Source organism: Pelodiscus sinensis, chromosome 4 (assembly GCF_049634645.1).
Source record: "Pelodiscus sinensis isolate JC-2024 chromosome 4, ASM4963464v1, whole genome shotgun sequence".
Classification (NCBI taxonomy): domain Eukaryota; kingdom Metazoa; phylum Chordata; order Testudines; family Trionychidae; genus Pelodiscus; species Pelodiscus sinensis.
In genome coordinates this window covers 96872321-96886786 of record NC_134714.1, presented here as the reverse complement: position 1 = coordinate 96886786, position 14466 = coordinate 96872321, and the positions used below count along the sequence as shown (strand labels likewise).

General features: G+C 46.1%; 2 protein-coding genes across 8 annotated transcripts in view; one reads left to right on the top strand and one right to left on the bottom strand.

The window, feature by feature from the left end:
- DNAJC24 (DnaJ heat shock protein family (Hsp40) member C24) overlaps positions 1 to 14466 on the bottom strand; it is a 128075-nt gene that overhangs the window by 57592 nt on the left and 56017 nt on the right. For 2 of the 4 annotated variants that reach the window (XM_014576424.3, XM_075927801.1), the window contains one exon: positions 5545 to 5687. In XM_014576424.3, the coding sequence (XP_014431910.1) occupies positions 5545 to 5687 (143 nt within the window). Of the gene's footprint in view, positions 1 to 5544; positions 5688 to 6684; positions 6816 to 11925; positions 12067 to 14466 lie in introns of those variants that run through there. The other 2 variants (XM_006128896.4, XM_006128895.4) reach the window with 2 other exon arrangements.
- The window catches only part of DCDC1 (doublecortin domain containing 1), a 604418-nt gene continuing 602025 nt past the window's right edge, over positions 12074 to 14466 (top strand). For 2 of the 4 annotated variants that reach the window (XM_075927784.1, XM_075927785.1), the window contains exon 1: positions 12075 to 12207. In XM_075927784.1, the coding sequence (XP_075783899.1) occupies positions 12160 to 12207 (48 nt within the window). In that variant the 5' untranslated portion in view covers positions 12075 to 12159. Of the gene's footprint in view, positions 12233 to 14466 lie in introns of all 4 variants that reach the window. The other 2 variants (XM_075927782.1, XM_075927783.1) reach the window with 2 other exon arrangements.

Genomic DNA, 14466 nt, shown 5'->3' with positions numbered 1-14466 from the left:
TACAGATATGCGACAGGTTGAACTACGCTAGTCCAGAACCCTTGGGACCTGACCAGTTCCAAACAAGAGAATTTTCTGGATCACAAGAGGTTACTACGTCTAGCGGCACTACCAACACTTCCACTGCTTACTGTGCTGTAAAGGACATTTAGGGGTAAATTAAAGCTAAATAACAGCACAGAACACTGAGAACCAGGACTGGTGACTAAACAAATTTCATGGGACTGCAGGAAACTTAGCAAAAATGCCCATAAAAATGGAAAACCAGCTAACGAAAGTTATTCTTGAGGATGGATCGTTCTGGATTGGAGAGGTTCAACCTGTACTGCTGTCTTCCATTGTTGTCAATAAAGAAATTTTCTTCATCCTCATGTAAGATGCACTCTGTAATCAAGTCTTCTATACTTTCTGGATTATATAATTATCTTAATACTAATCTATATGTAACTACTTATAAACTCAAAGAGAATCATAGTGCCTAGATGAGCATTTAGTTACATATTTTATACTCTTTCCACATTAAGACTAGCTTCCCTCACACTCCTTGCTCAAATTACATGGATTTTCTCTAACATTGGGGCACACACTATAACCGCAGCATACAATTTTCCTGCACAATAATTCCTTCCCAGCAGAAAGGTATCCTCTATCAACAGGAACAGACACCTGATTTTCAGCTAGACAAAGCTTATCTGTTTACTGAGTTTGCTGTTCACAGAATAATTTTCACATACAGAATAGCTGCAAGCAAATTTGAAAACAACTTGGCAAATCATTTTTTACCCTAAAATACTTAATCAAAAATGAACTGAAAACTGTAGTGATTAAAAAAACAACACCTTGATTTAAGAGGTGCTGGAGGAGTGGGCAGCTCCTGAAGCCTGACACACACACCCCAAGACAGCCTGCTTACCGCAGGGGGCTGCTGGAGGAAGCAGCAGCTTCCAGAGCCTGTCCCTTTCTCAGACAGCCTGCAGGTCAGGAGGGGAGCCACTGGAGGAGGATCCACCCCCCAGAGCCAGGCTTCCTTCTCCTCCCCATGCACTCAGCCTGTAGGTCACAGGATGCCAAGGATAGCCCTCAACAGCCTGCTACCCATGGCGGGTGGGGGGAGGAGGGAGAAAGACTTCTGGAGGGGACAGCAGCCTGCAGGGGGTGCAAACTGGGGCCTGCTGACAGGCAGCTCTGCCCTGAAACCCTGGGAGGAGTTGCTGCCAGAGCAGTGCCACCCTCGCCACCAGCAAAGGCAGCTCTGGTAAGTCTCCTTCACTTCTCAGCCCCAAGTCCTCTGCCTCCCACCTGCTTTGACTTCTGCACTCCTTCCTCCAAGTCCCCCATCCTCTTAAACCCTCTACCCTAAGCCATCCAACCACTGCCCCCCCCTTTATTTAAAGAAAATAAAATCTATAAATTAAAAATTTACGTGCTTTATTTCATTTAAAAATATTTTAAAGACCTGAGCAACACTGGATACATCTGCTAGTAACCAATATATGAGCATTTCCTTCCACAGAATGCAAAAATTAGAAAGTTACTTGAGAAACAGCAATGCAATCAAAACCCACTTAATGCAGTTAAGATTGTATATTATTCAAACTAAAATTAGTATAAAAAAAACTGTGATTAACACAGTATCTCAAAACTGAACATATCCTGAATATCAAAGGATTACAGACCAAATTTTATGTTTCACATACCTAGCTAAGAGCACAGTTTCTGAACAACGCTCACATCACTGCTGCAGAGTTTACTCTGCAAATCTTCTATATGGAGAGGATAATCTAGAGTGGACTTGAATTAACAGTTGCTATGGAGGCTCTACATGGAACTGTGACAGAGAGAGAACATATGCTATATTAACACTATTTTGTGGCTTTTTCGGATGCCCTTCTTCGTCACAACACCTGGATTTGACTCTACATGACCAACATCAAGGATTTGCATCTGAAATTTATAGAACAGACAAGAACCTTTTGTAAACCAGCACCTTGAACAGTATACATTTTATCATGTTGCCAAATCTCATTATGTTTGACTTAAAGCCTCATCTCCTGAAGTCACAACTCAGCCTTTTTTTTTTTTTTAAATTAAGTTTTTAAATCTTCCTGGTTGCAGAGAAAAGCCGAAACATTCAAAATCAGGAAGGCAAATAAAAAAAATTTAAACTGTCATTATTTTTAAGCCAATCTGGGGCCTGTCTCATGATTTTTCAGTACTTTGAGACTAACATTACTATCTAGAAACTGTAGAGACATGTTTCAGTTAAACACATTCATAGTCAAACTCCAAAAAAAGTTATAAAATAATTCTCACTTTTCATTGAATTAAGTTATAGTTTTGGAAAGTTACATTTTAGAAAGTAACCAGTTTCTTTTGTGAGTCAATTGTAGGAAATCTACAGTACAGCCATGTTTGCTCACCTACTACTCTAAATTAAAGTCATACCTGATCTTGCATACCAAATAGTGCAAAATGTAGAGAAAAAAGTCAACTTTCCAGTGACATATGCCAAGATCTTCAGCTTTTGATAACTTACAAAGTTTACTTTTGTCCGTTCAGAACACTAAGGTTTCATATGTACAATAAGAGAGATAAGAAGTCAGAAAAAGTAAATATTAAAGATGAAGCAGTAGGGATTATTTGAAGACATGAGAAAGCATGAACTGCAACATTTGCCACTTTCCAGAACATTTTCATAGGAAGATTTATAAAACAACTGCATCCTCTATTATGCCCAGTGCTAGTGATGATTTGCCAGTAGAGCCATTACAACAACAGAATGTTGGTAGTATCAACTGGAATCAGAAACCCTTGCTTTCCTTATAGCCTCCTGGATTTTTAGAATTAACATTGTGTTCAACATTTCTTAAAACATTAGGTTAAGTTTCGTATTCTTATACAGAAAAAACATCTTTGCCCTATTCCCATAATTTGGTAGGAAATTTCTGTGTGGGCAGAAGAAGGAACTGCTCTTCACCTGCCACTGTAGCTTCCGAGTTGGGAGTTGATTCTGCAACTCTACTACACTTCTACCACTTCTTTGTGCACAGAATTGGGTAGGGTGTCTGCCTGAAACTCTGTACTCTGCCCAAACTAATCATTCTAAGGGACTGCTTGGAAAGCCATAACTGGGCTCTCTAACGAACAAAAGGTATGTTTCTGAACTTGGGTCTTGACTCAATCAGTGGAACCACAACATCATTTCCAATATACTTCCAGATCTAGTAAAAGTGATATGGAACTGGAAGGTGTGCTAATTAGCTACTTGTATGGCCACAGTAAAACCCCATCCTGCTAGGAATTGTACAAACACAGAACAAAGAGATGTGATAAAGAGCTTGCTATCCAAGTATAAGACAACAATAGATGGATTCAGACAAATGATTTGAAGGAAACAATGAGGCAACAGCAAATGAAATTTGCTTCCAAGAATAAAGTAACTAGGAGTACTTTCAAAAATGAACTTTCCAGAATTAATCAGTATTAAGCAAGAGTACCTCTTATTCATCCATCACTGAAATGGAAAGCAGACATTTCAGTTTTCTAACATACTGTTTGTTCAACATTAGGCCTCTCACATCCTCCATCATGCCCTACAGTTAAATTCACTTTAAAGTGAATCACTTATCACTACAGTTAAGTTAGCATTTGAGCAATTCTGATGTTAGGAGGTTATGGAACAGACATAATTACCATAAACTCTGTGCAGTTATAACTGCATAAGTTGTTCCCTATTTCCCAGGCTTCAAAATGTGGAGAAAGACAAGAAAATCTGAGGTCAAAATTACTACTATAACAAAACTTACTTTATTGTATGTAGGTACAATACATATCTTTAATCACTAATCTCTTAGTACAAAAATACTAGGATGGTCACATAAGGGATGTTAAAAAGCAGGTAATTGGGTAACTGTGTACCCGCTGAAAATCTCAGTGGTTATACATATACACGTCTGCCACCACTGCACTCCTGCCTCCGATTCAGAGCTCCCCAAGAGTGAGGCGGAAACCTGGGCGTAACAGTGAATGGTAACTGATAAGCCCAGGCTTATCAGTTAACCATGTAATGTTTATACTTTTATATCCCTACATACATTTTAATATGCTGTTTTTCTTCTGTGTATTCTCTTTCAGTAACTTCTAGAGATACCATGATTTTCTGTAGTAAAATTAATAAGGACTGTGTTTCATGGTCCTTATATATACAAACATGTTATAAATGATAAAATAAAGAGAACTGATGCAAATCCTAACAGCCTCTGTGTAATGCTGAAATGCAACCGGCAAGGAGAGATACCAAGTACTGATCAACTTCAGAATTACTTTCAGAATGCATCAAAACAAAGGATATTCATTGTTTTGTTTAAGTATACATTTTTTGCAACACAGAAGGATCAAGGCAGTCACCTCTCTGAAGGAAGGGTCCATCTCAAACAGATTATTTGATGAAAGTGTAATTCATCTTGAATATTCCCTTTAAAAACCAGAAGTTTCCATATTCTGCACACAGATATTTTTGTGGACATTTATGGCTGAATGTCCTCAGCTTTTATGCTGGTCCAGTACCCAAATGAGGGATTTTGCCAGACCAAGGGAGGTCATTTCTAGCCCCCCCAACTTGGCTTCTCCTGGCCCAGAAGCTGGCCTCCCCACTGGCTCCCTCCCTGCCATTGGCCCCGCTGCTGGCTCTCTTGCAGCCAGCCTGGCTGGCCTCCCAGCTCCCACACCGTTTCTGCCTCCGGCCCTCCATGAGGACTTTGGTCCAGCAACATTCATGGTCTTACAGGACCACAGATGTTGCTGGAGCAGAGAGTCCCAGTTTAGAGAGGTTCAACCTGTAGTTCAGAGCATTGAAAATACATCCTTAGAGTCAACAGCCTTGTTGTAACCCAGAAAGAAATGGCAACTGCCATTTAAACACAAACTAAAAATACAGGTTCTTGTTTTGCAGAAACTCACATTTGTAGTTCTGTCAGAATTGGGCCAATTGTTTTACACCAAAATCTATGTTAGTGTTCACATAATCCTTCATAGTGGGATAGAAAGTAACAAGATAATTATACATGAAGAGTCTTCCTTCTCTTTCCCTGCCCCCCCCCCCCGCCTCAAAAATCCTGCTCTTCATGCTTGATTTATTCATTGATGCTACAATCCAATGTTTGTGACTTTATAATGATTTTCTGAGTAGCAAACAGTAATGTGCCAAACACTGAAATGTGACAAAATAAAAATCATATAGGAAGGATAAGATTATAAAAGGAAGAGGAAAAGCGAAAAGAATTTGAAAGTTTGAAGAGATTTTTGTATTTTCGTTCACATGAACCATATCCAACCAACACTGGTTTATTTCCAAACTGCCTGCAGGAACGGGATGTATGGGGTTGGGAGAAAGTAACTTCATTTTGTGGGATCACGAGATAATCAAAAGCACTGGAACTTTGCAATGAACAAAATAAATACTCAGTATACTTTATTCTATTTATACAGAATTTTTAAATTGAAAACTGTACTTAGTTATTTTTGCATTAAGATAAATACACTTACTAATAATATCAGCTTTTGATATTTCTGTTTCAGTTCTGTCAGGCTCTCTGATGGTTCTGCACCAAGAATTCTATACCAGTCTTTTCGTGGTTTGTCTTGAAAGGCCATTATATGACTGCTTAGGAAGTTGCTTCTTTCGAGATCTGGAGAACAAAATAAAATATTGCAATGATAATTGATAGAGAATATTTAAAACAAATTAAGTGTGAGCAATTTTAAACCTGACAAAATATGGGACCACAGGAGAATGTGACTCCAACCTTCAATCTTATTCTAACTATGGCAGCAAGAGGTCACATGTCAGAAAGCAGACTAGGGATGTAAGCAACTAGACAGCCTTACTGGGCAGTCCAGTCACTACTCACTTCCCTCCACCTTTTGCTGCCTCTGTATCAGAGACAGGGGGGGAGGTGGCAGGGAGGGAGAGCAGGAACTGGTGCTACGGAGAGCCAGCTTAAAAGTCAGTTTCCCCTCAACACCATCTCCATGGGGTGGGGGTAGGGGAGGCAGAGGCACAGTGGTCCAGGACCCTCGCACCATGTCCTGGACTTACCCCCCCTGCAGCTCTGCAGTTTAAATGTAGTAAGAGCTGGGCTTCCTGCGTGCCCAACTACTACTACATTTAAACTGCAGAGCTGCAGCGAGACCCCTTATCACCGTGGTCCCCAACACGGTGCCCACGGGCGCCATGGTGCCCGCGGGGGCATTTCCATGCACCCGCCAGGTGCTCGGGGCTGGCCTGGCACCGGGCGCATGGTGGGGGGAGCGCCGTCCCCGGGCGCGTGGCGCTGGGCGGGGGGAGCGCCGGCCCCGGGCGCGTGGCGCTGGGCGGGGGGAGCGCCGGCCCCCGGGCATGCAGCTATGGGGGGGCCCCGCCCCCTGGCGCCCGGCGGGCAAACGGCCCCACCCCCTGGCGCCCGGCGGGCAAACGGCCCCACCCCCTGGCGCCCGGCAACCTTGAAAGGTTGGGGACCACTGCCTTATCAACTAATCATGTACTTGTTACAAATTTTATCAAGTAGACGATTTTATCAAGTACACAATTAATCAGTCAGCCTTCAGACAGCCTTCATGCAGACAACTGTTTAACACATGCAGCCAATTGGGATTTATTACTTAAAATAAAAGAGGCAGACTTGCCTGTGGCTGACGAATTTATTCTGTTTGTAAGGCATCATTCCAATCTCCTTCCCATTGTGCTGTTCCACCATTTCTTTTCCCTCAAACTGACCACTATACTTTTTTTGGCCTGGATTTCAGTAGTGAGTTTTCTGAGATGAGAATTAAATGTGCAATATATCACATGGTGATTATGTCATATGGTGATTATATATTTCATAGTACAGTTTCTGTGGTTTTATTCCACTCTGCTGGACAGAGGACCATAGAATCTCACTCTTTAATCTCAACAATGTAAACAGATTAAACATACATTTTTGAAATTTGAGTTGATTTTAGGGATGCAACAGTATAACTGTTTAAACGATTAACTGATAAGCATGAGATTATCAGTTACCATAATGGTTACGCTCCAGCTCCCAGCCCTGCTCCTGGGGAGCCAGCTGCTGCTCTGTGCTGCTTTCTCTGTATCAAAGGCAGCAGGACAGGGCAGCAGCCGGGCTAGCAGGTAGGAGCCAGCTTGAAAGACAACTCCCAGCATGCACCAGCTCCCAGGGAGCCAACTGCTGCCCCACGCTGCAGGCTCTGCAGTATAAAACTTGTGCTGTGGGCTCAGCAGTATAGCCAGCTCCCCAGGAGTAGGTCAACTATACTGCAGAGCCCACAGTGTGTAACCACTAAGATTCTCAGCTGTTACACGAATACCTAATCAACTAAGTATTTTAAAAAGCAGTTAATTTAACTTATTTATACTGTTTTAACTCCATTTCTAAGTAGAATACATGAAAACTGACTCAAATACAATATAACTTTTCAAACTGTTCAAGTATTTAAGTCAAAAGTACATTCAATACTGCGACAATATTCCAAAAATATTTTTAAACAAAAAGTTATATCCTTTGGTTTTTTTGGTAGCATCATTATTTAAATTAAATAGTAAACATTTTCATTTTAAATCAAAAGTTTTACAGTTCACTTCTGTTTTTTTAAAGCAGCGTGCCACTCAATATGATAATCCAATTCAAACATATATTCTTTGAGCAAAGAGACATAAAAATACCAGAAACAGTCAAACATACAATCACTCTCATTTCCATAATTGTACAATTAAAAAAGGTGTTCCTCACCCAACAAATGCCATTTCCTATTGATATCAGCAATTCACTTAAATTAACTCAAAGAATTATTTTGCAAAATTTAGAAGGCCTGCGTTTTTCTGAAATATTTTTAACTTACCATTTTTATACACAAGATATACTTGCTAGTCTGATGTAAAATTTTGATTATTTCACTAGTCAATTAGTCAATAAGAGCACTTCTGCCATTGAAGTGTAGCAACAGCCCCAGTCAAGCAGTCCCCTGCTGGCCCTATGCTCCCTGTACCATTTCAAAGCAGCAACGCCACATAGAGCCCATGGTCAGCGGGGGACTCCCTCGCTGACCCCGGGCTCCATGTGGTGCTGCCGCTTTGAAACATCATGGGGAGCTCGGGCTCCCAGCTGGACCTGGGCTGCATGCGGCATTTCAAAGCAGCAGCGCCACATGGAGCCCTGGATCTGGTCCCAGGATCCACTTGGCGTTGCTGCTTTGAAGCATCCCCCTTTTGCTGTCTCTTTCTGATAGAGACAGCAAGGGGGGTGGGGGAAGCAACTAGTCTGTTGACTATCCAATAAGCAAATATTTATTGGATAGTCAACTAGTCGTTCACATCCCTAACTTGCTATGCTATAGTGAAACCACCTATCTATTTTAGAGTGCATCTGGCTGGGGGGTAGGAGGAGAGAACAGGGCTCCCAGCAATCCCCTTCACATCCCCAAGGCCCCCTGAAGGATCTGGGCAACACAGGGTAAGTCTGCTAGTATATATTTAGAGTGCGTCTGTCTGAGCCATTTGTTCAAGAACTCCTAAATGGTAAAAGCTAGAGGTCAGGGTTTGGTTGTGCCAGGAGAACCAGAAGCCACAGGAAAGGGACAATTTTCCATAACAGAAAGGGAGGGGCTGCTTTTGGAGGGATGCAATAGGAAAGTATCCACTGGGGGCAGCTGTACCACCACCAGAGTGGCCAGCAGGGCTGGGGTTCTGCCATCTTGCCTCTGAGCAAACTGGTAAGTAGACCCTCTGCCCCAAACCTTTCCCCCCCCCCCCCCCCAGCCCTTGGCCACAGTGTGGGGAGTGGGGGAGCAGGAGAGAGAAGAGAATAGGCCCCAGGTAGCCTGTTGGGGGAGAAGGGGAAGAGGAAGGAGAGGGAACAGACCCCAAGAAACCGGGGTGGGAGGAGGAAGAATGAGAAAAGAACATGCCCCCAGCCTCCTGCACCCCCTCCTACATCATCCAGGCCCTTGCCAGATGGACCCAGGCAATTCCAACTAAGTTTACTAGTACTTACGGGATTAGAGAACAATTTTTTTCTTCAATTTATTTTGTGCATTGTGTTGTGTGTATAGGCCATTAAAACGTCAATCCAGCACTGAGATCCATGCATATCACAGTGTAGGACAAGAGTCTTAATGATCCTTTCTGGTTGTGTGGTGTTTTCACAGAACTGGGAAAAGAACCACTTATTTTAACATTTTGAAAAATGTGCTTGTAAAACGAGAAAAAAATAGTAATGGGACTCTGCAGCAAGTATGGGTCCTGAAAGTACATTTTAACTAGATTTTAAACTGGCTCAAGTTTGAGGTTGATGCCTTGTAAGGAAACATGAATTTTAATAGTAATGCATAAAAAAAGTTAAAGAGAAGTCTTTATACATTTAAGACACAAAACAGCCAATTTCTTGTCAACCCAGGCATCCCTATGGAAAGGCAGGACTGGAACTATTGTCAGGAATCAGTCAAATAAGTGGGATCTCATTTATGTGGTAAGACAGGGCCAGTCATACTTATAATATGTTAACATACAAAAGTTGAGTAAAGAAATGAAAATGTTTAAACACAACTTTTAAGCCTTGTAACAAACGTCTTCCAATCTCAGCCACTAAATTTGAGTACAGTATACAAAACATTCTTGAGGTGGAAAGGAAGAAATAAGTTTAACTTCTAGGAAGATACTAAAAAGTAACATACATTTAGAGAAACTTTAAAGAAACAACAAATAGTCTTGCAGCACCTTAGAGACTAACAAAACACACAAATGGTATCATGAGCTTTCGTGGGCACAACCCACTTCTTCAGATAAAAGAATACACTTAGCGAGTGAGATTGCTGGCTATCCTCTTTTAGAGAAGGCTTTATGTAAAGGGAAAAATCATCTTTTACATAGCATCTATCACCTTCAAGGATCCCAAAAGGTTTTTCAAGCAACCCCTTCTGCTTTCGTGCAAGGAAGATTTAATTTCTCCCCGTGACATAACAGGCTGAAAACATCTTTGCCCTGAGTAAAGGGTGCAGCTACACTTGAAATAATAAATCAAAGTGTAATGCAGACAGGAAATAAAGGTTTTGGGTTCCTCTACAGCAGTGGTCCCCAACCCGTAGTTTGGGCTCTGCTGGTAGATATTGGAGCCTGACAGGTGATTTTGGCTGGGAAGCTAGGAAGCACTGGCACTTCAGTTGCCCCTCCACTCACTGCCCTGCTGCTCCTGCCATCTGCCTTGGAGCTTCCCCCTTGGGAGCCTTCTGCTTGCTGTGCAGGATGTGGGAGGGAGAAGGGGAGCGCTGATATCAGGGTGTCCCTCCTCCCCCCACTCCTGTACCCTATACTCCTACTCTCCACAGAGAGAAGGGAATGGAGGGAGCATGGCAATGCAAATCTCTGTCACGCTCACATACTGTGCATGTCTGTCATTCTCACAAACACATTCCTTTACTCTTCTCTTCCAACTCAACACATACATGGGAGGTTGAAAAATGTGTTTTTTGGGATTTTAACTGCTCTGTGCATTTCATAATTCTCATTTCTCTCTTACTCTTATATTTAATTATTTCAGTAGCAAGTTGTAAAATGCCTCAGCTGTCACAGCTGGAGTACTTATCCCTATGGTAATTGCTGCTCCTGGAAGTGGCTGGCATGTCCCTGAAGCCCTTGAAAAAGGCAGAGCAGGGGGGTTCCACATACTGTCCTTGCCTGCAGATACCACTCCTGTAGCTCCCATTAATCAGTAATGGGGAACAGAGGCCAATAGTAGCTGTGGGCTCAGTACCTACAGATGAAGGGCAGCATATGGCACCATGGGGTCACTACTGTACAATACAGCTGTTTCAGGAGTGGTACAGGGCCAGGGCAGGAGTAAGCCTCAGTTAAACTGCGCCCAGCCAGAGCCTGCTTCCTGGACCTCTGTCCTGGCACAGAACCTCCTCCTGCACCTAACCTCTTGTCCCAGACATGAGTTCCCCTGCAACCAAACTCCTTCCCAGAGCTTGCACCATGAAACCCTCCTGGACCCCAATTTCCCACCATGAGCTAAGCCTGGAGCCCCTCCCACACTCTCAACCCTTTGACCCAAGACCAGAGCCTGCACCTCAACCCCCTACCCTAGCATGGTGAAAGTGAATGAGGGTGGGAGAGAAAGGGGGATGGAGTGAGCAGGGTGAGGCCTTGAAAAAGGGGTGGAGCAGGGTCAGGGCCTCAAAGAAGGGTAGGACGGAAATGGGACAAGGGTATTTGGGTTTGAGGTAGATCTTACATTGCACTTAAATTGAAAAAGTGATCTTGTGGTTAAAACGATTGGAGAGCACTGAGATAGACCCTGAGCAAGACGCATCAGCCAAACACCTGGGAAAGAAGTCTCTATAGCAGGGGTTGGTAACCTATGGGTCACGAGCCAAATATGCCCACACCCCATCACTCACTGTCCGCCTCCCCTCTGGCCAGACAGTTTGCCCCCAGCTCCCTGCCCAAAATCCTCTCTCTCCCCAGCCCGCTGGTCAGACCCCCCACCCTCTGGTCAGTCACCCACACCTGCCCTCTGGCCAAACATCCCCCACCTCGCCCCCGGCCAGATTCCCCTCTGCCCCGGCAGCCACACACGAAGTTACTCCAGAAAAAACCACTCCCCTCGTCTTCCTTAGGAAAGGGCTCTCTAGACTTCACGCTGTGTTCGACATGCCGCGCTACGAACCGCAGCCTTGTAGCTACTCCTCTGCTGCGCCCCAGGCTGTAAGCGGGGGGAGCACCAGGGCGCTCCGGACCCAGCCCGGGCTCAAATACAAAGTGCCCTAATCCCTTGCGGGCGGATCTGAGCCCGGCGCCGCTGCCCCGTGGGACGGGACCCGCTGGACAGGACGAGGCACAGTCACCCGCACCCCCCGAAAGAGCCTTACCTCTGCAACGGCGCCGGCCCGCGACTTCAGGCGCGCGCGTCCCTGCCGGGCCACAAGGTGCTTACCAATCGCTCCCGGAAGGAAGCGCGCGGCTCGCCGGCTGGCCGGGCAGCGCGCGGCAGGTGGGGAGGCAACGTTGGAACCTCAGCGCTGTCTAGAGGTTGTTTCCCGCCGGACACTAGCGGCAAGGGCACCCACCGGAAGTGCACCCCTTCCTGGGCTGACGCTGTCTCCATGGCGACAGAGAGCGCTTCGGAGCTGTCCGAACGGCTGCAACGCGCTGTGAGTACCTGGGACTCCCGCCCCGGTGAGACCCCCCTCACCCTCCCCCCCCCCCCGCAACCAAATCCGCGGCGGCCACAACTCTCCCGTCCGGCTTCACCTGTGTACTCCGGTCCTCACGTGCTGTGCTACACTCGGTTATCTTCCTGCCCCCGCCCCGCCCCGGGGGAGTAGCGGTCCTAGCAATCGCCTCAGCGCCCAGAGCCCCCGGCCCTCCCTTTGTGCCCTCTCATGAGGGAACCAAACTTCTTGGTCCCTCAGCTCACGTTGTACCGGGCTTGCCTGGCTCTCATGGGCTGTTCTTCAATCTGCCTTCCTATGGGCTGTCTTCCAGTCCCCGCTTCCACCGGCTGTCTGCAAGGGGGGAGGTGTAGGACAGGTGCCCCTTCACTGGGGGATACATAGGTCTGGTGACCATATTTTCTGAACCAAAATTAGGGACACGTTAGCCACGCCCCCTAACTCCAGCTAGCCACGCCCCTTGCCACAAGAAGTCCCATTCCTGGAGGTAATACTCCAGGGGTCAAGATGGACAGGTGACCAGAAATAAAGGGTGTTGTGTGACCCCTCTAAGAACTCCTCCCACTGTCCTCCTACCAATAGGGATGGGTTTAGCCCCCACAGGTCCCCCCCCCCCCATGCAACTATCGTGCAATTGCATTAACCCAACTTGCATTGTATTAAGGGGGATAGGCTGTGGGAAATGTTCCCTCTAAGATTTTCCTCCCATGAACAGAGTGAATTTTGCCTTGTGCACTAATAGTAAGTCCATGTGTGCTTGTTCAGATATGTGGCACCCAAGTTATTAATAAATATCTTATAACCCTCTCCCTTTTCCCTCTGGTGCCTTGGTGCCTCTGCTGCTATGTCTCCTACCTTTCCCGCACCCCATATACTCCCCTGGTGCCTGCTGCCCCCCACTCCACACCCTCCTCTGCTGTCCTGGCTCCTGCTCTTCTCACTCCCCTCAGCTGTCCTGGGACCTACCCACCTCCCCTGCACCAGCCTTTCTCTTCTCCCTGTGCCCACTCCTCCTCTAGCACTGTTCTGATGATCTATAGCTATCACTCCACATCCCCTCTCCTAACACCTCCCTCTACCCACCTACCCTGCCTCTCTCCTCTGGTGCCTGTCCCTCCCCTCCATGGTTACGTCTACACTGGCCCCTTTTCCGGAAGGGGCATGTAAATTTCACTAGTCGTCGTAGGGAAATCCGCGGGGGATTTAAATATCCCCCGCGGCATTTAAATAAAAATGTCCGCCGCTTTTTTCCGGCTTTTAAAAAAGCCGGAAAAGAGCGTCTAGACTGGCCCCGATCCTCCGGAAAAAGTGCCCTTTTCCGGAGGGTCTTATTCCTACTTCAAAGTAGGAATAAGACCCTCCGGAAAAGGGCACTTTTTCGGGAGGATCGGGGCCAGTCTAGACGCTCTTTTCCGGCTTTTTTAAAAGCCGGAAAAAAGCGGCGGACATTTTTATTTAAATGCCGCGGGGGATATTTAAATCCCCCGCGGATTTCCCTACGACGACTAGTGAAATTTACATGCCCCTTCCGGAAAAGGGGCCAGTGTAGACGTAGCCCATGTGTTTGCCCTTCTGCTTCATTCCCACAATCTCCTTGCACCTGCACCTTCCCTTACCCCTGCCCCTTTCTGGTGCCTCCCCCTTCCATTACTGCCCCTGCCCTCCTTGCCCCCTTTCTCCCTGGTGCCCACTTCTCCCCATGCCCCTCTGTGCTCTCACACATGACTTGCTCCACCCCTGCCTTCCCCATGCCTACCCCACTTTCAACGTCTCTTCTCCTGGCACCCACTCCTCCTCTCTCCTCTTCCTTCTTCTTGCTCCCATTGCCCCTCCCCTCTCTCAACATCACCCTGTCCCCTCTTCTCTCATCCCCCCTTCTGCCCTTTTCCTCATTGTCTCCTCTTGGCCCCCTGAGAACACATGTCTCTCCTCCACCCTGCCCCTTGGTGCCTTCTCCTTTTTTCTCCTCCCTGGCCTCCTCCCCAGCACAAGCCCCTTCCTCTCCTCACTCCCAGCTCTCCAATAGTTCTCCCTCTGCCCCTTCCCTCACCTTCTGCCTTTCACATGGAAAGCAGTTTGCAGGGCTGGAGCCGAGCTGCAACGCTAGTTTTATTACCGCAGTCTGGCCCCAGAAACCCCCACAACCTTGGCCCCAGCTGCTCCCAAGGCAGGACCACGTACCGGGACTGGAGCAGAGGCCACCCATAGTGCTATTTGTAGTACCGTGGTCCCAGTCCC